General features: G+C 35.4%; 1 protein-coding gene across 27 annotated transcripts in view; it reads left to right on the plus strand.

Annotated features, from left to right (window-relative positions):
* Nucleotides 1-25909, plus strand: part of KCNMA1 (potassium calcium-activated channel subfamily M alpha 1) — a 433224-nt gene that overhangs the window by 253527 nt on the left and 153788 nt on the right. For all 27 annotated transcript variants that reach the window (XM_088168919.1, XM_088168925.1, XM_088168927.1 and 24 more), the window contains 2 exons: nt 20189-20264; nt 24962-25037. In XM_088168919.1, the coding sequence (XP_088025045.1) occupies nt 20189-20264; nt 24962-25037 (152 nt within the window). The remainder of the gene's footprint in view (nt 1-20188; nt 20265-24961; nt 25038-25909) is intronic.

Below are 25909 nucleotides of genomic sequence, written 5' to 3' on the forward strand. Positions count from 1 at the left end.
ACAGATAGGAAAGAAAATTTTAATAAATCTGCAGTTATTCAGTGATATACAGTGCATTATCATGCTGTATAAAAATTTATGTTCTGACTTGAAAACTGTACAGATATGAACATCAGTGTGTTTTTGGAAGTTTATTTTCATCTAGATCCCCATGACATTTTTCCAACACTGTTTTGCATACAGTAGCATTTTGTATAGATGCTTGCTCATAAACTACAGTTCAACTTTATAAAATCATATGTGTTGCTTGCATAACTCTATACAAGAAACTCTCTGATAGTGGTAGGACAAGTCTCCAGGTGCAGGGTTCTACAGAGTGGAGAGAATGATTGACAGGTAATTTTGACAGTGAATTTCAGCCAAATTATTCCAGTGCTGAGTTTGTACATTTTGTTTATAGTCTAAGTGAAGGTGGGCTATAAGGGTTGTTGGACAGAAAAGAATTTGCCGGGGAGAAATAATGCATGGTGATTTTTTTTTTCTTTTTTACTACAAAGTTGTCATAATCTGAGTATCCTATCTAAGCTTCAGATTGAGAACTTTTTTCTTTTGGATAGCTTGTAGTCTGAAAAATTGGAGAGTTCTGCAACAAGTAAATGTCTTCCAGTTTTATTCAGTAAAGACTTAACAACACTTTACACACCACTTAAAACTGTTATTCTATCTTCTGTGATAGCAAAGGCCATTCAAATAACTGAAATATCTTTTCTTGTGTACTTGTATGTTTATGAAAAAGAAAATATTGATTTTATGAGCTGACTATTGGATCAAATTGCCTTGACAAGATTGTACTGTTGGAGATTTAACATAAGAAATATGATGTTGGCTTCACGTTTGCAAGAATATGTGAATGAGGAACAATCAGTCTTAGACTGTGATATTAATGCAAAGATATTAATACAACATAATGTAGGAATTTGATAGTGTCTCGTTATTGAATCACAGAAATTAAAGTTAAAAAAGATCTTTTAAACAATCTTAGTTCATTTTCCTGACTGTATGCTTCGTCTGTTCTACTGTGCAGAACACCAAGTGATAGAAACTGTGATTCTTTGTATAATCTATTATCAGGCACATTTTTTTCTTCATCCTTATTCCCTGACATCCCTTTTAGTCTAGGTTGCTGCTGATGCTGTACTTTTTTTATTTTCAGAAAATAATTTGGGATGTATAGTGGGCAAATGAAGACAGACAACAGATGCAAATATAGACACATGCAATGTAGAGAGCACAAATCTTTTCAGGTGGTGATTAGTGCAGTTTGGGAAGGGGATCTTTTTTTCCAGTGTTTGCTCGAATTCTGTCCAGGTCCTGTTACAGACTTGTCAATGAATTTTGGATGAGGCTTGTGGTTTCAGTATCAATGCCTGGTCTAAGAAAAGTGTTTTCAACAACTCTGGTGGAAATTCAGCTTTCTTGGTGGATCAGAGAATGAAGTTGGTTTCCCACCGTGGAGACAAATAACTTTGGAGAAAAAAATCAGATGTGTCTTAAGATAGTTAAAGTGAAGCCTTCTACCTATCCAGCAAGTGTTCTTCGACAGAAAGCTTTAGTTAAAAATCTGTGTATAAAAACAACATTTGTTTTAATGCCCTGAAGGCTTTCTTGCCATAATCTCTATAGAACAGCTTAGCCTGAAATCATATTTGAATCTGTAGAACATTTAATTCCTTTTGGAAAACTTAGATAGTTTAATGGAATTTAGTTACACTGATGCAAAGATAACTCTGATAACTGGGTTGTAGAGATACCACTTTGACTTTGCAATCATTTACTGGATTTTGGTGCATCTACAAGTGGCAAAGCTCCCTTTCAGCGCCTTAAATTTGCAGTCATTTGCAATGACTTTATTGGGATGTGTTGTGCATTTCTGCCATCTATTGGTGGAGTCTTTGAATGCACATCCAAATTCTACAGTATTTCTTAAAGACTAGCTTCTTTTATGCAGCTTTGATATATTTTTTGGTCACTTTACTTACATTATGCATTATTTTATATATAATGGAAACCAAATTCTCTAAAATTTCCTAGAAGAATTTTATGTATATGTGCATGTGTACTGCTTTTATATATGGTAACATTTCTTTCTGCATTTCAAATGCCTTCAAACAGGTATCAACGAATTTAATGAAAATAATTTTGAACGGTCAGTATGCTTGGTGATTTGTCAGTAATCTGTCATGGTATTGACTATATCACATTTTCATTGTATTGAAGACAATATTTTTGCTTTTATCTAGGCACCTTAATCATTTCGGGTTTCACAGAGGATGTATATTTTGGTAGGGCCCCAGTTAAAGTAATACTTACTTCCCAGCAGGTATTTGAGTTTCTACAATATTAAGACCAGGAGGTAACCTCGTGACAAGTATATATTTAACTAAATCCATGGCAGATTTTTATGGATATTATTGCATTCATTTGTGAGGATACTCTTCTCCTGTGTCCTCCACTGATGAGAAGTCAAATGAGTATCCAAAATGCACTGGAGCAGAGCAGAAGCACAGGGACAGCACTAGTTTCAAGTGTCATTAGTGTCTGTCATCTGACATGCTTAGAAACTGTTCTTGCTTCCCTGCCTCTGTAAACTCAAAGCAAACAGGATAATTTAAATCAACTGTTCCCAGTCTGTCCCTGTGAGTATTACTTAACATTGCACACAAAAATGACCCTAAAAACATTCTGATTTCTATTCTGCTCTGATGGGGAAGGGCGATAGGCAGGAGGGTATATTGATTTTTTCATATGTGAATGAGTGGCAGGCTTAGCCCAAAAGTAGTCATAGTTTCTGAATTTTGAGAAGCTGTTGAAACTTAGTATCACAGATGATAACAATCATATAGCTTTAAAAAGTGCTTCCTACTGTATTTGCCAGGCTGGATGGACTAATTTGACTTCTTTCATCTCTAACCTGACTGAGCAAGTGGAAGAAAATAAGTAATCCAGTCCTAAATTTATAGTTAAATAGGAGCAAATGTTATCTACAAACAAATGCATATAGTTTGTTGCCATCCTGCTTTCTTTACACAATTCCAAGCCCTACTTGTCACAAACTTACTGTCTTCATTATCAAGCATTTCATCCTCTGGTATCATTGCTTAATATTATTAGGCAGAATATTAATAGAAATATTAAATAACTTAAGGTCAAGAACACATTCCTGACAAGACTCCCGGGGAAGACATGCCAGATACATTTTAAGACTCCCTGGGGTTTAGTCCATTTAATGAGTGCCATGGCAATGCTGAGTAAATTACACCAGTATTTATAGATCTGTCACTCAAACATGTCATTTAATGGAAAAGAAAATGGCATATGATGCTTTTCTAAATGTATACTTAAATATAATTACTTAGATTGATTACTTAATTACTTTGTAGTAGAGTTCTTTGTTTTGTCTGAGATTAATTAACAGGCTCATGGTTATTTATTTTAAGCTTATGCAAATAACATGAACTTTTTTCTGAAACTTCTATAAACTATATGTGCCAGACTTGCCTGAACAGGACAGTAGCTCACAGTTTTAATAACTACTGGATGCAAGTTACCCAGACATGATGACTTAGAAAAGTCTGCCTTAACAGATGTGTTTATTTGCATTCTCCTTAATCTCCTTAGTCACATTAGGAAGGCAGGTGTGCAATTATTACATGATTGGCTTTTTCTAAGTTATGAAATAAAATATGTATGGGAAACTTCTGCTTTTTCTCTGTCATTACTGAAATGTCCACCATGTTTCTAGTCATGCAACGCTACAATTAAAATGTCTTTGCAGTTCAGGAGGTCTGGGGTTGGTTAACATATTTCATAAATGTTTTATTCTTTTTGAAATCTGCTGTTTTTAAAGTGAAAAAAAAATACTATTTTGGATTGGCCTTTTTTTTTAATGGACAGTAAACGTAATTAGTATATAAATTTAAGTGACCTAAATTTGAATTCCTAGTAAGATTTCCTTGTCATATAATCAACCCTCCCTTCAGTGAAACACTCTTAGTATTCTTTCAGGGTTATAATATTTAGAACTTGTAAACGTATATTAATGTTTTTCAGGTACCATACTGTAAGCCAAACTATTTTTATGTGTATTTCATACAAAGGAACGTAAGCAGCTGGACTTTACATTAACTGATGTAGCCAGATTATCTGTTGCCATTATTGCTTGGTGTTCTATGTCATGTTTTTTCTGGACATCAATCCATAAATGCTGAAGATCATAGTCGGCCAAATTTAGTGATTAAGAAACACTATAAATGCTATTTTGATGTAGATTGATTGATAAATTCTTAGTTTATAATAACCAATTTTAACTCTGCTCATATTCAATTCAGTCATACTCCCCTCTAGGATAATAACAGGATAGTAATAGCAAGTATAAAAGATTTATGCTGAAAAATAAATCACTGCAATTTCCTTTAGTAGCCAAACATTTTGCTCTTTTTAAAAGACATTATATAATTTTCTTCTCTCCATATTCTTTTCTGTCCTGTTAAAATATGTTCTCAATCACTGGATGTTATGTGAAAAAACAGACTATTTTCCTTTTATCTTGCTTTTTATTATCAGTTTAAGTACTTTATGACTGCCCTTGGATTCTCTAATAGTTTCAGTAGTCTTTCTGGTTCTGTAGTTTTGTTCTTCTGCTTAAATGAAGGCTACTCAGACTGTTGAGTTTTATCTTTGATAGAATGAGGAATAATACTGTAAAGGGAGAGAACCCATTCCCTCAAACTGCTGAGGGAACCCATAATTATTTATTCTGTCTTCTGGCATTTGTGTTTACTTGAATGAAGGGCAGTTAAAAATGTCACATTATCATCAGTCAGATGATTACCAAATTTTCTTGAGCTATCTACAGCATGTACCTAACCTGCATGCTTTCTTTAATGGCAATATGGGAGATTATATTGGTTTTGTTTTTTTTAATTTAACTGTTTCTTGTCTTATGTCAGCTGAAAGACCAGTTGAAAATAAAATTTCATTTCTTGTCTCCTAGATGGTATATTAATATGTATAGTTCCCTGTAGGCATTGAGTCTAGTCTTTTTACATTATCCGTAGTTATTCCTCTGATAGCATCTGTCATTGATTTTTTTGACTGATTTTTTTAGACATTTTGAATCTGAGTAAGTTTGTTGCTGTGTGGGATCTTCCCAGCTTTGAATTCTGAATGCTTGTTGTTTACAAGCAACTTTATAATTAATGTAATTGATATCTGCATAAATCCAAAACTAGAAGTCCTTATATCTAGAACATGACAGTTTATATTTTGGCATTTTTAACCTAGGTTATATGATTTCTTGTTAGTGTTTTTGATCTTTAGCTCACTTTGTATTTCTAATTTCCATAACACTGCTTAAAAGAACTATTTTATCTTCTAAGTCCTGGACCAAATGTACTGCAATGTCCGTGTAGTTCTCATTAATTCAGCACCAGTTGTCTAGTGTGCTCTGTGGTGCGTGAGTCTGGGCTTGTGTGGAATTAAGAAAAGATGCATTATTCAGTTTAAGTAATTAAAAACCCCAAACTTCATATCTGAGTTCCTCCTGACTTTTTTGCAAGACTGAATTAATCAAAAGCAAATCCTATTGAGACTGGAATTGATATAAACTGATGCAAAGATAGTTGGGCTTTCACTAGAAAGATTAGAAGTTAAGAATTCCATATGAGACTTGAGAAAGTTCTTTTGTGTCTGTTTTTTCAGAATATCAAAGGGCTCTGATGGAACTTATGTACTCACTTGAGACTGGAGGTTTGTTTAAACTGGATCGTTTGTATCCTTCCAGTAATCTTTTGGCAATTCTTTCACTCCACTTTATGTATATGAAACTAAGAAAAGTCAAGAGAGAATTTGATGAAGATTTTTCATTCTTGTTATAATTCCACACCCAAAAGGGGAAGTTTCATTAATATGGTTGTTTGCATGCACTGCTTGGCCGTCACCTCAGAGGTGCAAACCTCATTGGCATTAGGTAAGATGACTTGTGGTGCTTTAGAGCTCCAGGTATCAATATGAGAAAAGCAGTTGATCAGAGCCTGCTGCTGGTAACACCGAGGTTGTGGGTTTGGTCCCTGTATGGGCAACCTGAGAGTTGCACCTGATCCTAGTGGGTCCTTCCATCTCAGAATATTCTGTGAATCTGTTAAGTTTTGACCTTCCTGTTCATGTGACATTTCAGAATTAATGGTTGGGTGGCTGAAAATCTGTTTCTTTATCCACTATTCTGTCATTACAGTTGCAGTATTTTGTTATATAAAATAGCGTATAGAGAGGGAGAATTTGGGAAGTGTTCTTACAAATGAAATATACCATCTGGCAGTTTCATACGATATTGACTTAAGTCAAGGGAACAGTATCCTTCATAGTTTGTCATATTTTGCCACATTTTCACATCAGTTTGTGAGCACTTAACATTCTCTAAACTTCTATATTTGCATTTCTACATTATGCAGGACTTACACTTGATTCACTGCTGACCTGCAGACATTTGACCTTCATTAACCTTGTTATCACCTTCAGCAGTGTTTAGTATTATACTATCTCAAGTTCTAAATGAAAATAAAAACGCAGCAGAGCAATCCATAAAATGAAGGACATATTTCTGCACAACAAAAATGTCTCTGAAGTTATTGACTCCTCCATTGCTACTCGCACTGCAGTGGCTCACTTAATGGATTGCCAGAAAATTTGCCAATAAAGCTAATGATGCTCAGAGGCCAGGATTTACATGTTCTTTAGATCTGCATGCTTTGGGCAGTTTTTTTTTTTTTTGTTGCTTTTCTTAGTTTCTTCTATTCAGGGAACTTTTGAATTTGGAACAGGGTTAAAGAAGCTGCTACTAAACTTGGGAGTGCATTTCTGTTTCATTCAGGCAATTAGTTTTTTAATCGTTTTTGAAAAAGTTGGTGCATTGTGTTTATAAATTGTATATAATTATTAAAGTTTTTTCTCTACATCTGTCTAGTGATCTTCTCTGCTTTGATATTTATAAAGGGATATGAAGTGAAAAAATTACATTTTCTTGGTATTTTAGGTTTCAGCTATCTAAGCTTAAATTGTCTTAAAAATTGCACAGGCCTTTGCCAGAAACAGGTTTTCCTATGATACCTCCCAAGATGCAACTTTGATTCAAAAGCTGAATGTTGGAAAAGCAGCCTATTTAACTTTATAATTTCATTTATTTGTTGCTAGTAAATCCATAACAGGTGGCAGATTAAAAATTAGAACAGAATAATGAGTCTTTTAATTTAAAAATAGTGTTAAAAATTAGAAAAATTAAGGCTTCTACTTAAGTAAAACTTATATAAAATTTTCGTCCTGAATCAGTTTTCTTGTTGCAGTTATGGGTGATTTATGCAGGGAAATTATTTTGCCGTCTTTTAAAATCACCTTTTATAAAGTAAGGCAGATGGAACTGTGCTACATGGACAAGTTTGGTACACAGCATTTTGTTAAGCATTATCTTTCAAAGAGTGCTGCTTTTATTCCAAACAGTAATATTGTAGCATCACTGTGGATGTTCAGCTGAAATGAATCAGCTGGGTATTATCCTAAGTGTGAAGTTCTATTTGAAGAGGTTTTGCATGAGTCAGGATATCTAGTGACCATAATCTTCATAATCAAAAGTAAATTGTTGTCCCTTACAAGCACAGATGACTGAGACCAAAATGCTTTTTGAGATTTCTGAGGTACTTAAAACTCTCCAGTCGTTAGTTCTCCATTATCACCTAGTTACTCTGCTTCTCAGTATAAATTATCTGTCAGCTTTATTGTCTTCCTTATTTCTCATTATGTTTTTCTTTGATCAGCCCCACACCACGTGGAACATTTTCCTGCAAAACTGAAGGAGTTTTTGTGTATGGGTGAACTCCTGGTGCACTACAGAGCTACACTGGTGCCTTTGCAAGCACTGTGCACCCAGCAGTTAGTGGCAGTCCATTCATCCACACTGCAGCCCCTTGGCCATGCAATGTGTCATTTACTTGAAGATAGGGAGTCATTCCAGCTGACACTAGACTTAGGGGTGTGGATCATACCTGCAGAGCCCAGCAGAAGGTGTTTTTTTGCTGAGAGCTAGCTGGAATATTAGTAGCCAAACAGAGCACTGACACTGCGTGCTGAAAGTGAAGTGAGGATTATTTTCACATTTTAATAGTTTGCTCAGTTTTACTTAATTCTTTTCTGGGATGCTTTTCTCTGAAGTTAGTCAAGGGAAGCTAGTGAAGTTCGAGCATGTATTGATTGCAGTGTTCTGACAGCAGAAGGAAAAATCACAGGAGCATAGATATGAAATCCTAATACGGTTTGAATACCTTCAACAATCTTCATATTTATTCTTTCCTTTTTTTAAAAAAATGCAGCCTTTTCAAATCTTTCCTATTCAACATTCATCTTCCCTGACACCAAAACTTATAAGTCCTGGAGAGGTTATTATCCCTCCAGGTATGCCAAGGCTGCTGTAGGCAATAGGTATAAAAGTTCAATTTTTAATTACAAACAGAAGTAATTAGTTAATTACGTAAGTAAATAAATTCAGATTTTGCTAGTAAATACTAAAATCTGTATTGTAGATATATAATTTATATATATTTTTATGCAAATTCATTATTTGAAATTTAGATATTTATTAAAGCATAGTTAATGAAGTGTTTCTTAATGGCTAATACGTGGTTGGAACAATGCTAACTGAAGAAAAAGTTATTTTCATAGTGACTAGTGTGCAGGCAATATATATCATGATAGTGTGGCAGTCAGTGAATATCTGAGTTTCTATATGTAAAATATTGTGAATATAAATTCAAATGAGACAGGATGCTTTTTAAAGCAAATGGTATGATTTAGGTTTTTATTATCTGTTAAATTCAATTTTTTTTTTCTGTGTTGTTTCACTTTTTTTTTCTATTGTGGGCAAAGTGTAGATATCAGCATTGTAAACGCAGAGACATCTGGAAATATAATTTGAGTTCTTTCATATTCGCTATTACCTGGGAAATTAATCTAGAGGAAATTATATATCATTGTATGTGGGGCAGATCCTGTAAGAAATATGCTGCATTCAGTGGAAAATAGCCAATGATACATAGATTTGAGGAACAGAGTCTTACAGGAAAATTTCAGACACCTACTTTACAAGGCACTGGCTCTAATCCACTCTGATAGTGCATAGAAATTTCACTATCTTCTCTTACTGATTGGGTAACATCAGCCTTTAAGGAAGGGCATTTCTGTGCACCTGAAAATGGGAGGATTTTCTTCTCAGTAGGCAGATCACAGATTTTCTGTGTGATGTGAATTAGAAGAGGTGTAAATGCTACTGGCTTTATTTTTGACTCAGTCTTGACACTTGCAGTTCTCAGACCTCGCATTTAAACGTGATGCACTACTGAGGAGGTGAAGACTATTTTCTAGTACTGCATTGTGGTGAAATAAGGGATGCTGAAAAGTGGTGTATGGATCTATACACCAGCTCTGTTTGCAAAAAGCAGTTAAAACACCATAATCTTTGATTTCTGTGGAATTTTATGTCCAAATTCTTAATTCTTCAGCTGGTCTGAAATACTCTGCTTATTGTTGGTACAATATAAATTTACACAATATGCAAGGAATCATTCTGTACATTGAGTAAAAGGCTATTGCTTCACCAGGACAAGCATACATATTTTTTGAATATTTGTCATCCATCTGGTCAGAAAATGGAATTGATGTTTTTCTTGCACCAGGATCATAATCACATACAGAATTTTGTGGTGTATCATTTTCATAACTGGATTCTCATAATTAATCTATCTGTATGTCTCTTCTCATCTCCATTCTTTAACTTTTTTCTTTGTGCAACTCGAAGGCAAAAGTGGCTCACTGAATAGGATGCATTATATCATTCCAGTTGATTAGAAGTGAAATACTTGACTCCTTTTCAAGCCTTATTTCATTGTATGCTCATTGTTTCTTGGCAGTTATGGCCTGTGCCTTGTGACTCACGGGAGCAAAGACAGGCAGAATTGCAAGTCTTTTTTTAAATCAACCTCCTGCAGCATGAGTCAGGCTTTAGATCTGGCCTTTGCCCTTCCTTTGCCTTTGTTCTTATCATTTGTTCTGCCCTATGGTTGCAGCCTCTCAGAATAGCATATTCCTGATTTTAGTGCAATTTGTTCCTGATGAATGCCGGAGAAAATTATATAAGATGCTAACTTGTCATTTTTCAGGAAGGGAAGCCTCTTTATATTGTGTTGTAATGGTCACTTCAGAAAGCAACCACCAAATTTCCAACCTTCTGTGCAACTCTCTTTGCAAGGTTAGCTTGCTGAGGTGTAACCTCTTCAAGAGTCACTTTGGTTTTAGTAGCAGCATCAATGAAGTGTACAATTAATGTTTTTCTCCCCAAATGAAAAAAATAAAAAAGGCATATTTTCCATTTATTTTGAAAATGGACTCATAGTATCTGGAAAGGATTGCACAAATGTAGTATTAAAAAAAATAAAAAATGAGATCCGAATAAATTCTTTTTCTTCTTAATCCTCTTTTACCCACTAGGCAGGTATGAATACTGGTTATTCTTCCCTTCATGGTTTCAGCCTTTTGTTAAAAGTGGCACCAACATCACTTTGATGGGATAATACTTCTTTTGTAATATAAAATGTTTGCAAGTTCATATTCTCTGGTTTTATGTAAAGATCTGCTCTTCATTTACTACTATGACTATACTGTGCTTGGTTTATGGACTATGACATAGTTGTTGCCTGAAGTGGTGTAAAGTAGAAAAGTTAATGTTTGCATATCAAGTGACTGGTTTTGTTCTTGCTAATGCCAAGCTTTCTGAAAATGGTTTAATAGCTTAAGACTTTGAGACTAGGAGATAAAAAAATAAATGATGCATCTACATGCGTTTTCTCAGGAACTCATGATTGGATTGTAAATTTACCTTCTAAATAATTTAGTGAGATTAATGAGTGGTAAATTCTTGGCAAAATGAGCATTGTTCTGGTTTTTTCATAATCCACAGACATTGCTACCAAGCTGTACTAAAAAGTAAGTGTTGACCAACCTGTAGAGTTTTTATATGCAGGCACAGCAGATTATTTTTTCTTTTCTATGAATAATACTTTTACCATTTTTGAAATAGCAGCAATGAAAATTTTATGGGCCATTTTGTGTACAGCAAATGGCTTTTACATTGTCATTTCAGAAGTAGCAATTTAAAAGAGAGGAAAGGTAGCATGTGGAAAAGTCTGTGTTCACTTACTGTAAATTAAATTAAAAATGAATTTTCAAGGGGAGAATAGTCACAGGATATAACACTGTTATTTTTCTCTACAGCGAGTTTCTACTTGGCAGGTTTCCTTGCGTTTTGTGTTTTTTTACAGATTGTGCTTTCAAGCACAACTGTAAGCAAATAGTATCCTACAAAAGCGCAGCAAATGCATCACTCAGGTCTAACCTGTGTTTTAAAGGATAATAATTTGATACTCACTTCTACCCACTACATTGCTTTTCCAAGGCAGGATCTAATCTTCCCTTGCTCTGCTTCAAGGTGATATAGAAAGTACCTAGTCTCTGCATAGCCAAAGGTAAAGCAGAGCTTAGCTGCTGACAAGTCCTGCTTTCATCTCCTGCATATTTAAGTTTAATAGCTTCACATTTGGATGGATTTTAAAAGCAAGTTGTCATTTAATTATAACATAATACTTCCATAAGTCTGTAAATCTGTTTTTATGACAAGTTCAAGGAGGGCCATGGAGTGATGTCCTTCAAGGGTATGCTTCTGTAGAAAATATGAAAAACTTCACTTGTAAGTAGCTTGGATTCATTGAAGGCAAAATAGGTTATTAAAAGTCATTCTAGAGCCCTTTATAACAGAATGTTTGTTGATTAGTTTGGATTAAATACTTCAGAGCAGATTGCAGACATTTCAGGTGCTGCTGATAACACAGGTTTAAGAGTTTTAGGTTTAGTTCATACCAGGAGGCCAAGGACTGTGTCCTTCACAGGGGTAGGGAAACAGTGATATTCTGCTGATGGCACCACCTTCATGTGCTTAATTTGACTCCAGACTTTCACTCAGATGCTCATCTGAGCTAGAATACCTAAAAGGTATTTTCCTGGATAACTGAAAAAAAAAAAAAAAAGAATCTACAGAGAACAATTTTCTGCAATCTACTTTTACATCTAATGTAAAAAAGAGGCCAAATAATAGATTGATACTATAGATGGTAGTGACTAGTAATGCCACTGAAAGCAAGAAGCTGTCTTGGGTAATTGGGCTGTAGAACAAAATACTAAAAAAATACTCATTTGGAAAGCAGAAACGTCTGCCCAGGAAAGTAATACCAGCAGCTTTGTGTGGCTGGCTGTGATACTGAAGAATGCTTCTCAGCACAATATGCCATCATCCTGCTGCTGCTCAAATTTATATACTTTTTTTTTTTAACTTGTGGAGCGGGTTTATTTTCGATTTAATCCATGTTTGTGTCATTTAATTTATATTTTCAAATTTTGATGTATGCAACAGGTTAAGCAGTGCACTGACTGAAAAGAAAGAAAATTGATAAAAATCTGGCTATGCCAGGAAGCTGAGGAGTTAAAAGAATACTGTCAAATTGTTAAAACCAAAATAATAGCTTATGTAAACTAAACAGCTTGGCTTTTGCTATTTATTACTTTGGTCCTGTTTTCCTTTAAAGACATTCCAAGCTTTCAAGGTAAATGGATTCTACACCCAAACATTTGCTGTAGTAAGTATGAAGTACACTAATGATAGGTTTAAAATTGGATAATAACAAGATTATAATACTAGTCAAGAGGAAATACAGAAAGAAAGGAAAATAATGTGCCTTATATGGCAAAAAGTAAGTAGGACGAGCATTGAGTTTGAGCTGTACAAGATGTGATTAGTAATACAGATAAGTACTACCCCCTTCAGGTCTTTCCAGTTTGAGAGGAATGATTCAAGTGCTCACAGATACATCAGGGATTTTGTCAGCATGAGGCCATAAAACCCATCCCTACAGACTCAGTGAAACTTGACTATTGTGACCAGGGGGACCAGGTTGTTTGTAAGGATGCAGTGTTAAAGGTTACAGTGCAAAGGGCTCACAGAAGTAGTTTACTTCATTATCTGCATGTTACTTATAATTTGAAATTTGTGTGTACTACAATCCCCTTTATATTTGGCAGTCCACTCCTTAATAACGTTTCCAAAATGCTTTGAAATCCCGTGTATTTCATGTAAGCACATGGTGCAGCCTATTTTTGTGGCTGCTTTGCATTGTACTCCAGATGGCATTGGTATATTTGTGGGTCTTCTGAGGCCAAAAAACAGGGGGGAAAAAAAGGAAAAAGAAAAAGAGAAAAGGAACGATAAGCATATTCCTCAAAATAAAGAGAGCTTTCCACAATGAAATTTTTGTATTATGCTCAAAGCAGGAAAATACATGAAGAAAATCTATCTTATGTAATGGAATGTCATGATTACTTTTAATTTGAAGAGCTTTATCTGATTGAATAAGGTGGTAGTTGACCGAAGAAGCTCCAATTTTGTGAATATTCATAGAGCAAGTCAGCTGGAGAGAGATATGGGCACTATTCTTCGTGCTCTTGCTTGATGGCTAAATTGTTTTGTTTTAAATTCTTTTTCCTTCAGTAGCTGTCATTAACTGGGGTTGGAGGAAGGGTTGTTGTGTTTATTTATTTGAGGTTTTTTTAATTTCATCTGGGATAAATCCTGTAGGAGTTGGCTGATTATGTGGCCTCTGCCTTCTGCATGCTAGCTTTAACTGGAAAACAGACGTGGACCTGCCAAAGACACTAATACACAGTGTACAATTCCCTTTATGTACAGGAATCATGAGAAGTATATTCTTTGTGAGTGTACCTGCTCATTCCAAGTGAACAGCATCATGTTTGTGGGTTTTGAATCAATGGGTGTGGTTCTTTCATGTATCTGAAAGAAGCTTATGTGGTAATATCCGGATAGAAGATGGCTTTTAAGCTCTAATACATCACGGATCAGAGGAGCATCTGCACTGCCTGCTTGCTTCTGTGATTTGTTTTGTCCATCCAGTTTGTGATATTCTTAGTCTGTTTTCTCAAGCTGAGTTTTGTATTTGAATTCGTTCCATTTGTTTCAAGCTAACGGAAATGGACTAGATTATACTGAATTATCTTTTGATAACAACTGGTAAAGGGGAAATTTATCCTGTGTCCAGTTAAACAAATCTGCTCCCTAAGAGAAGTTCTGTTAAAGAAAGAACTCTGAGCTGTCTCTCCGTGTTGATACTGAATTAGCAAAAGGAAGGATAAATATATGACTGCCTTTGCTGTTAGTGAATGCTGTGATTGAAGACTGGACCCAGTACTTACCTGCAGGGCTCCTGGAGCTGAAGATAGACAGTCATGATTCCCAGCAAGATTTTAGTCTACCACAACCCTTCTGGGGGAACGCGTACAGAAACGTACAAAAGTACTAGAAGGCGTAAAAAATCTCATGGAGAATTGTTCAAAAATGGATATCGTGTCAAGCCTGGACATAACATCCCCGAAAAGGAAGAGCAGCGCACTTTGCGAAACTCCTTAGTGTCTTGTTACAGGGTCGGCTCGTACTGGGGTAAGGTCCAACTCTGAACTTCTTCTTCAGAACTGTAGTTTGTTATACTGTCTCTGGTGCTAGTATTACTGTATCTTCTAAAAAGAGATATTCTGTTTCATTTTTCAACTTAAAAAAAAAAACCAACAAAACCAAGTTCAGTATTTCAGTTGCCTTTGTAGGAAGAATTTTTTCCCAAACTTACTCACTGCAATATACTCCTATCTCCTCAGCAAAGGAGCTCATTCTTCAACTAGAATCAAATAATCCAGTCTGCATTGAGGGATGGAATGTAATATTCTGCAGTGCTGGTGTTACCAAGAAATTTGGTTTGAAACTGCTGTCATTATTTAAACGGTGTAATAGCAAGTTGAAGGAATGTGCAGAAAGATTTATTAATGAACTTTTGATACAGCACTGTTTGAAAGCAATTTATGTAAGTTCTAAATTTGATTGTAGTTTTACTGTCCTGGTCATAGGGCACTGATTTTTGTCATGCTGCAGGCTGTTCTCCCCACTTGTACTGTTGCATAACAGAGGTGTGGAAATGTATAAAAATATTTTGTCTGGATTGCTTCTAAGGAATGACAGATCCTTTTCCTCCCATTCTATTTCTTCTTGTGTTTTTTTGAGCTTTCATTTTCAAGCCTATCTACAGGGAATATGATCTCAGATAACTCTGCTGCACTCTGTGAAGATGTTCAAAATGGAATTATTTTGCATCCTAAAAATTTTCCCTCCATCCTCAAAAATGGATGTCTCAAAAAAAGTTCCTAAATGTGGATTCTGGGGTTTTTTTTTCAGACTCAGCAAACTATGTGGTCTTAATGAAATCTAGGGTAGAAGTAGCCATTGATAGGTTTGATGAAGATGCTGTTCTGATAAATGCGTGAATGGTTTGTCAGGAGTAGAAGTGGTAAACAATCTGTGTGTTCTCTTACACCAATATATTGGATATATTATTGTCTATTAGAAAAAAAGTAGGCAGCCTAAGGCAGTAAGATGGGGATTAGATATTTCATTGGTGAGAAACAAAGAAATACTTGGTGTTCTTGTTGATTGACTTCTCACATAGAATGAAGAAATATCTCAATTCTTATTTCTATTTATTAGAATCTCATTAAAATAATACAAGTGTGGTCATGATTTCCTTGCCTTTCTCTTTAAAGATTTAAAATTACACATTTCATTTTCTGAGGGGGTGGGGGAGTTTGGGATTTGCAACCTATAGCTCATCCTGGTTGCTTCTGTATATTAATCCAGCAGAAAGGATCAGTTCAGCAGAGAGAGTGCAAAACTGTCTGACAGACAGGAAAATACCCTATTGCCTGTAAAGTCAAATAAAGCTCTAAATAATACTGTTTACTTTGCTGTAAACTTGATAGATACAATAATCTTCTACTGTAATTGCATTGCTGCTGGGACATAGTTTATTAGCCATGTCAGGATCACTATTTTGTTTTAAAGAATCCATCCATTTTGCGGGCTCCTTAGCAGAGAGTCAGGAAAAAAGTACTCCTGCTATACTCTAGATGTAGCCTGGTAGTTCAGCATGGTATATTGCTTCCTATTGAACAGATAATTGATTTCTCTAAAGTTGATTTCTCTAAAACTGATTTCAGGGATTTTTTGGCAATATTTGGCCTCTCCTAGTGACCATTTTTTACAGAGTTTTTTATAGATTTTAGATTGAACACCATGATATGAAGTAATATTACACATTTATTTTACATTTTCGGTGTACTTTGAAAATGGCTGCATGGGCAACACAGTAGCTAAACAAATATTTTTGCAGTAAGAAAATAATCATGTGGTAGAGTTTAAGGTTTATTTGGATCATCATACCTACAACTCAGATTATTGTACTAGAGGCAGAAACTATTGGCTAAAACACTTCGTCTGATATTGTTTAAGGAATCGGGTTTATAATAATAAATGTTTTTTTCTGGTCTTGCTACCTATGAATATCTTAGCTTTGCCTGGATATTGCGGCTGAAATAAACTCCAATTCCTAAGTGTATTTTAGAATCCAATTAGAAGCACAAGACTGAGAAACTCAAGAGGTCCTTCTTTTATTTTGTCTGTGTCTTTTTCCTCTTATTAGAGAGAATTTCTGGCTAAACTAAATGTTTTGGTACTTATTGTTGTGTATAATTTGTAGCACAGCAAATTATATCCTATTCTAGTCAGATCCCGTAAGGAAATTCCAATGTAAAACTCTGCCAAGGAAAAGATGAGTTACATGATGGAGAGAAAGTAGCAAGCGCTTCCTGAGCATTCTGTTTAGCAGTTTACAGTTAACTTTAGCAGACAGCGTCCATGAAATGTGCAAAATTAGAATGGACTTCACTATAATACATAAGAAACTTACCCTATCTCAACTCTTGATTATAAAAATAAAATGTAATACCATTTTGTAGGAATTTCATAAGAACAGAAAATCTTCTCCACTTGTATAAAACACATTCCCAATTATTACTAAAGTAAAAGAGCTGTACACATTTCTATATGAGCTGAAACAGCTTTGAGAAAGGGGGCATTTTTATTAGTGCTCCTATTAGTGAATTGTGCTTTCTATTTTTGATGCATAAACGAACATTTCTATTCTTGATGAGGTGGTAGACCTGAAAGAGGTAACATCATCTCGTTGTCACACGTTGGTTTGAGTGCACTCTCAGCAAGTGTGTTGCAAACACCAAGCTGAGTGGTGCAGTTGGCGTGCCTGGGGGACAGGATACCATCCAGACGGACCTGGACAAGTTGGAGAAGTGGGGTCTGTGGGAACCTCCTCAGGCTCAACAAGGCCAAGTGCAGGCCAGTCCTGCACCTGGGCTGGGGCCACCCCCAGTGTCAACACAGGCTGGGTGAGGAAGGCATTGAGAGCAGCCCCTGTAGAGGATTTGGGGGTGCTTATAGATGAGAAAGTGGACATGAGCCAGCAATGGCAATTTGCAGCCCAGAAAGCCAGTTGTGTCCCGGGCTGCATTCAAAGCAGCAGGGGAGAAAATTCTACCCTCTTCTCCATTCTTGATCCCACCTGCAGCTCTGTATCCAGCTCTGGAGCCCTCAGCACAAAAAAGGAGATGCAGGACCTCTCCATGAGGAAAGGCTGAGGGAGTTGTTGTTCAGCCTGGAGGAAAGAAGGGTTTGGAGATACCCTATTGTGGCCTTTCAGTACCTGAAGGGAGCAGACTTTTTAACAGAACCTGCTGCAGTAGAAGAGAGGGTAATGGTTTCAATTATAATAAGGGGTTGTTTAGAATACAGATAAGGAATTTTTTTACAATGACCACAGTGAAACATAGGAACAGGGTACCCAGAGAGGTGGTAGATGCCCCAGCCTTGGAAACATTCAAGATCAGACCAGATAGGCTCTGAGCAAACTGATGAGGCTGCTCCTTGCAGAGAGGGTTGGGCAAGATGACCTTGACAATTCTTTCCTACTCAAACTATGGTATGGTTCTGTGACAATCACAAAAATGAAATGCATATAGGAATATAATAGCAGATCTGTTTGTGCCTAGGAAACTATAAGATACTGGAAAGAATTAATTACCTTTTATAATTGAAAGTCAGTTCTATTTTGTGGTCAAACTGCCCAAGCAAACTCTCTTTTTTTGCTTTTTTTTTTTTCCTAATTCTGTTCTCTGAACAAAATTTTTTAAAATTATGTCCACTGCAGCGAATGCAGAATATAATATAATGGTTTTCTTCTTCCACAAAAAAAAAAATACACTGAACCCTTAGTATTTTCTTCTATCATTTGATGTCTCAGCAATTAAAATGTAACTTAACCCTTACAACGGTTTGGAGATAGAGGTTTTATTGCAAAGATGTTTCTCAGGTTTCTTTTTGAAACATAGCAATGGTTAACTTGGTCTTATCATTAACTTCAGATGCAGTGCAAAACATTTGAGAGGCAGGGCTTTTCTCACCCCAGCCATTTTTCATAAAAATTCATAGGGAGTGGAGTGAGGAAAGCAGCTGGATGAAAAAGAGCTGGAAAGTTTATGATTGCTAGTCAGGATCCTCTCCTTCCCTGTCTAACCACATCTCTTTGGATAGGAGGAGCAACTGTGGGAACTACTGGAAGTAAGACAGAGGGATGTGTCTCTCACAGTTTCAGCAATATGATCCAAAGTTACCATTCTCTAATTGCAAATGGATCTGACATTTAGCATTATTAAGCTTCACTTTACTGTTTTTCATTTAGGCCCCAGAATCCATTTAGCAAGTTGTGATTAATTTTCATAGTTCCCCACAGTCAGTAATTAAAAAGAAACTTTATATCCAGGTAATAGAGAAGAGTGTACTTTAATGCTGCTTAGAAGTCTTAGCAAGGCAAAATATAAGAACAAATATTTCATTTAGCAACTTTCCAAGAATACTGCAGGAAAACCTTCTTGATTTAAACACATCTTGCCTCATGCATCTTTGTGTTGAGGGGAACCTCTTATTCTAGTGAGATGATGAAAGTTGTGACTACGTTTATAAATTTGCCAGGATCTGTATTTCCTTAAGTTTCTAGGAATAAAAAGTGGTTTCTTGCACTGGAGTTGGGTAAAATAGATGTCAATAAAGAGAATGTATGAGAAGAAACTTCTCTGGACCTTCCTGTAACAGTTGCAATACCACGTTACACAACTTTTATGTAACTCCTGGCTGTACTCTCTAATAAAAAATTATCCTTCAAGCTTACTTGAATTTTATAAGCTGTGCATATGTACAGTACAGAGTGTGCTTCTTTTCATATGCCAAAGATCTGCAGCCAAATCATTTACTATCAGCATAAGGCTATTTTAATAATTTAAGCCCTTAATCTTCTCGATTAGTTTCTCTTGCACACACTCTCTTTGTCTCACTGACTTTGTAGTTGTCTGGGAATTGCTATGCACGCAATCTGATTGCAACATAAAATTACAATTTCTTTGTAAAAATACTTAAAAAAAAAAACTTGATATGTAATGTACTCCTATAGTTATAGACTGATGGAAAGAATTATAGTAAATTTGCGATTTTTAAGAGAAAAAATATGATTTCTCCATTTTCCTGCTTGAGTTTTTTTTTTTTGTTTTTTTTTTTTTTTAATTAGAGTGTAGATAGGGAACATTATTACTATGAAAGATTTTACGTCATTAAGATTTACCAAATTTAATCAGGCATATACAGTCTACTTTATCCAGGTTATCAGATCTCTTGCCCATGATCTGCTATTTTTCACTAAGCAGACTGGGAGTTTGAAGGACTGAGATGTTTGAGACCTGCCTGTGTCTTTGACAGCCTGGAAGAGGACATGTGCACTGCAACTACCAACAGAAACCTCAGTGAGGTTTTTCCCCCATAGCTCTCAGCCTGTGTTTCTCCTCCCATTACTTCCAACATAACCTAAGGCTTTCTGGTAGGATAAATCTGTTACTAGGGAAATAAATTTAAAGCTTTTAAAATTGAAAAATACCTGCTAAGGATCCTTGAACAATTAAATATGGAAGAGCATTTCAAAGGTATTTGACATTTTGTATGTTACCTGTATTGATTTAATTGATCACTGTCATTGTGATATACTGTTACAATTTGAATTATTCTTTATTATAACTTTGTTTTCTTTTACTGCAGGTTTAAGATTTTTAAGAGCCCTTAGACTGATACAGTTTTCAGAAATATTGCAGTTTCTGAATATACTTAAAACAAGGTAAGACTTTTTCTTACATGCTGATTTAGTTGCATTGATGACAGAATGGAAAAAAAGCTTAGATTTGGGGCCCTAGTAATATGTGATTTTCTTCTCTGGAAGAACCCCCCACTTGTTATCTGTTCTTTAAACCCTTTTCTGCTGATGAATGATTTGTCAGCGACAGCATCTTTTGCTATGTGATCATTTTAATTGATGTGTTGTTATATTTAAAATATCGAGCAAGGTTATGTGTTGATAAATTAAAAGCAGAATGAATTGCATAGCTTTGCAGTGATTAAACGTTGCTGCTTTCCATATAATCAGTCCATCTTCTGCTGTCTTGAAAAAACTGAAATCAAAATTTATTCAATAGAATACAGTTTGAAAATATTTTAAGAAATTCTCATTGTAGCTCTTCCAGTTCTTTTGAACTGAGCATCATTTTTCACATCAAAAACATATTAAAAATTACACTGAGCTATCTTTATATTGTGTTCTTTATTCTTAGTATTTCTTCAATATAATAATTAAAATACTCCAATTAACCTTCTGGCTTACTGGTTCTTTGGTCTATTAATACATGAAAGTTGTGCAGAAAAAGCACAGTTTTGGACAAATGATCATTTTGAGGGAAATAAAGAGAAAACGTCCCATGTCTTGCAGTTGAAGACATGTTTTTCATCATTGTCTAAAATGCTCCAGGGGAAGGATTAAACCCAGCTTCCAATAATTACTGTAAAATCAGTAACATTTTGAAAACCTCTCCTCTCTGCACCAGTCGCTATAGATGTGTGAGGGCTTTAGATGCAGGTAAATCCATTTCTTTCTGTGATAATTTGCAGCAATGGGAAAATCGGTGCTGAAATTTGTACACTCTCACAGTAAACAGCTGTTTCTTCAATCCTTAACCTTGAAACTATTCTCTGTACTGTAAAACTCTCACACTAGCTGTCTTCAGTTGTGTTACTGGAAGGAAGCCAGTTCTGGTCAAGCAAAGACATCAAAGAATGTAAGGTGAAGTCCCATAGCTCAGAATGTTCGGTATGGGAGAGGAGAATAAGATTTAACATGCAGAACAGCCCTGCCATAAGAAATGGAGAAGCCCCATAAAGTCAAAGGATTTTGGATGAAAGCTAATAGCCTCTTCAGTATTGGGGGATTTGTGAAATCCCAGATGTGTAAACATGCATTAATCACATTCAAGGTACTCAGAGCTGGTTTATATAAGATTGACCTGTTCATTGAAAGAGCCTTTCTCTGGTGCAGAATTTACTCTTATATTAGGTATCATCATCTCCGTGATTATTTATATAACTGCCAAAATATCAGTAAACCTCAAATGTTGATTAGTGAAAGCCTGTAAAGCAAAACTTTCTTGTATGAGTGTTTCAGTTTAGTCAGTTAATTCATCCTTAGCAGTTCATAACTAACATCATTTATTTAACTGAAAAATTGTCACTGCTTCAAAACAGTTTTTATGTCTCTCCCTGTTCCTGGTAATGCAACAGAAAGTAATGTCTGCTCTCTTTTTTGTCTTGCTTAGTAACCTGAAACAAACGAAATAATTTGGAATGTCAGCAAATTTGGAATGTTTGGAAAGTTCACAAAACATTGATTTTTTTAATGAATGTGTCAAATTAAGACAAATTAACAGAATGCAATTTGTTTTAGAAGAGTTTTTATTACACCTGACATAAATTTGATTGTGTGAGTGCTTGGGGTTTCTTTTCATATCTTTCCATGAGTTTAGCTTTTAGAAAGCAACAAGCTGGAAATTTCATTTATTACTGTTACTGCTACTTCAGTGAGAAATGTTCATATTTTCAGAGTGTTCTGAAGTACCATCAGGACTGCAGTTCATGTGCTGCACACACATTTTCTATTAAAGTACCAGAATACTCTTTAATTGAGAGCTTCTTGTTCTGAATTATTTCTCTTCCTAAAAAAACCAAAGCGTGCTGAGCCCTTGTGGTTAATGGAGAATCTTTAAAAAATTTGTACAAGTTAGAGCAGTTAAACTAGTAGTCTCAACAAATCTAGTATTATTTAAATAAAATTTACTTCCCTAAATTCAGTCAATTACATACTGTGTCCTTAAACCTTTATTATTACTTTAAAGTCTTACACAGAATTGTGTGCTTTTGGCCTGCTACTGCAACATTTTGCTCAGGAACGGTTAAAAATCTTCTAGAATTAAGATAATTTAGCTTTTTTTTTTTTTGCAGTCCACTTTTAAGGTTTTATTGAAATTTTCAACGTTTTAGGATTTTTGCGAACATAAAGGCAAAGAATCAAGGACAGAACTTGAATTTTTTAATTGGGATACCAAATTCAGTATATCATTACTAGCTCTGAAATCATGGTAGGGAAAAAAATTACTTTTTACGATTTAAAAATTCAGCAAAAGAAAAGAGTTCTCCATTTGAGGTGATATGACCTAGGCATTTCAGTGCATTTGTCATTAATAACACAGAACAACTGAGAAGATGAGAAACTGCTAAGGTATTCAGGCACTGCTGTGTTTTTAATATTTAGCACAAGTGCAGAGAAATTTTCTCCTCCTTTTCTCTTTTCTCCGGTAAAGAAAAACATTTACTGTAACCTGTAAATGAAAACTACTCCTGGAATTATTGACTGGGATACGAGGATTAAAAGAACATTTATTATTTACACAGTGAGTAGAAAGGCCATTCCAAAAAGTGGAATCCGGTGAAAGAAACTGCACAATGCAAAAACAGAGGCAATAAGGAGACTAGCAAAGTGTTAGGTGATTATTAGAATATCTGAAAGAAAAGCCAAATATATTTGAAAAGATCCTGTAAGACAGAGCAAAATTTTACAGTGGCACTTTAAGAGACTGTACTCTGCAAAGGACCCGTTTGCTTCCCTAATTTGAAATGAAATGTATTTTACTCCAGATTTTTTGTTCCCATGTTTTATGAAATGGAATTCTACAGTTTTCAGTTGAAAAATTTCTCTCCTTCATTGTTTTCTAATATTTTTCAAAAAAACTGCAGGGGCTTAGGCAGGGCTCACAGTAAGGGATTTTGCACAGATGTTGGAAAGAGCTTAAAGAGGGGGAAAATGTTTATGACTAATCCTTCAACTATATTTAGACTCTGGCAGAAACACAGGGAGTATTTCATAGAGGACAGACAAGGTACAGTGTTTAATAAATCTTCAAAACTGAAATGTACCAAACAAGTAATGTAAATAGTTACTATTAATGGGTATTACAGTAATATGAAGAGACCAACAGACAGACATTTTTTAATCAGAAACATCTCGTGTTCTAAGTTCAGGTGAAGGATGATATTCAGCCTTTCATAATGGAGTTTTGCATCAGCATCACTCCCATGATATTGTTTAATCTAGGAACCCATTGGTTAGGGTCCTGTGCTATAAATGAATGCTACCACTAAGAAAATAAGGACTTTAAACAGCCATAGTTTGAGAGAGAGAGAAATAGAGAGTATGTGTTGATGTTGGTGAACATTAATGACAAGACTGCTGATACATTGTTTTATTTTTGAGTACAGTGTTAATTTCATCATCTGTCATATTACCCTGTCATATTCCATTCCTTGTACCCCCATATGTCCACTGACTGTAACTTTAAAAAATATTTTTACAGGAGCTGTACTGGTTGATTTTACAGGTTCTTTTCCCAATTTTGTTCAGAAAAGAATGCATTTTTATTGTCCTCTAATTATAAACAGAAGCATTGATTAATTCTACCACAAAACTACTACTGCTAACACTGAAAGTGAATTTTTCCCAATTTTTATATTTTTTAATTTATTGCTTTAAGGATAATTGTGGTTTTTTTCCTGAGGTGTTATACCTTCTTATTGATGTTTGCAAAACCATGAATGGGTATGATTGTTTAAACACAGTCATACAGTTCTCCGTGTTTCTGTTGAATATCCTTCCTAGGACAGTGACTTTTGTGAGAAGAGAGGGAGCAGGTTTTACTTGTATTTCTTCCAGGAGATTTTAAGTGCGGTATTTTCCTGCTGAACTGAGCAAAGTCTTTGTTTCAAAATCACTTCTGGCTACAATAGGGAAAATACTACTCAGTGCAACTAAAAAGTATTTGCAGGTTTTTGGTAGGTTTAAATTATACTTTTTTCTTCTTTTAGAGAGAAAAATGTGAATGTGAAGTATTAAATACTCTAATTTCATGTGAATTTTCCACAAAGAGGTCCATAGGAGTTCATGCAAGCAGAATAATATGAAAAATGCCTAAGTATTTTACACTGGAACTTTAAAATACCTTTGTTCTTTAATTTAGGAATCATAATTTCCTCATGTATTTTTTATGTATTTACATGTTTACACTCAATTCTGTGTGTATGGCAGTGAAAAATGAAGTGGTGAGTGTACTGAGAGGCAACCAAATTATCTGTGAAAAAATATTATTTATTTCTATTAGTTTATTTCTGACTGCTGATGTAGCTAAGGTTTCTGTTTGTCTTTCTGGTCTCGTACATTGGGACTTTCTTTTCAAGCTGTCTAAATTATGAACATGTGAACTCTCCAAAGGAAAGATAATATGTATTATGCATAAACTTTTGAATAAGTTCTTTAGGGAGTCTGTTTTGGGAAATAATAAAAGGTTCTTGAGGTCTGAAGCATGCAGTTGTATACAGGTACCTATAAAAAATGTGTAACAAATTCTAGTCTAAGTTCCTATTTGATTTGTTTCTTTCCAGTAATTCCATCAAGCTAGTGAATCTGTGCTCTATATTTATCAGCACGTGGCTGACAGCAGCTGGGTTCATACATTTGGTGAGTGCATCTGAGAACATTTGATGGACTGTGATGGACCACAGGCTCTGTGAGCTGCTTTACTCCTGAGCCTGCAGTGCTCTCGGTAGTGCCATACCCATCGATAGAGTGCGATGAAGGGGCATCCCCCAAGTTTGGGCTTGTTGTGCTCTCTAGGCGAGGTGGGAGCGGCGAGTCGCACGCGTGCAGTGTGTCGGCGGGGCAGGAGCGGCGCGGCTGAGCAGCAGGGGGCGCTGTTCGCCCGGGAACTGCCGCGTCCGTCCCCGCGGCGCTCCTTTGGAGCCGCATCCAGCTGGGCGGGGTTGGATTCAAGTTCCTTCTTTGCTTGCTGTATCCGTCATTTAATGCTAGGCCTTGTCAAGATACACAGAGATTTTGAATGTTTTAATTTATGATATATTTCTCATTCACGTAGAACCGTGTTTTTACACTCCTTTGGGCAAATGTAGCATTTCTATCTAGGAACAATACCTTTTTCTATTTTTGAGCAAACAGAGCACAGCACCCCTTAAATATTTCATCAAGATCAAGGGAATGCTGTATTCTAGGATTTGGATTTTTTTTTCCCTTTGTTTTGGAACAAAAGCTTTTCTATTCTTCTGTAGGAATACTCCAACTTTTTATTGTGAAACAAATTTTAGATGGTGCACTCCTTTCTCACTGACAAATGTATAATTTTGTCTCATCAGTGGCTGGCTTTTTGAAAAAGTAGTAGTATACCACTAAAGGTGCCAGTAATGCCTTCAATAGCTGTATAATCTTTTAAAACAGAAAACGTTGAAGAGTAAAATTGCATTAAAAGTAAGATTTACTCTGAAAATATTCTGAACACATTTTTATTAAATGAACTTACATAACTACATTATTTAGTG

Source organism: Sturnus vulgaris, chromosome 8, assembly GCF_052056855.1.
Source record: "Sturnus vulgaris isolate bStuVul1 chromosome 8, bStuVul1.hap1, whole genome shotgun sequence".
In the NCBI taxonomy this organism is placed as follows: Eukaryota; Metazoa; Chordata; class Aves; order Passeriformes; family Sturnidae; genus Sturnus; species Sturnus vulgaris.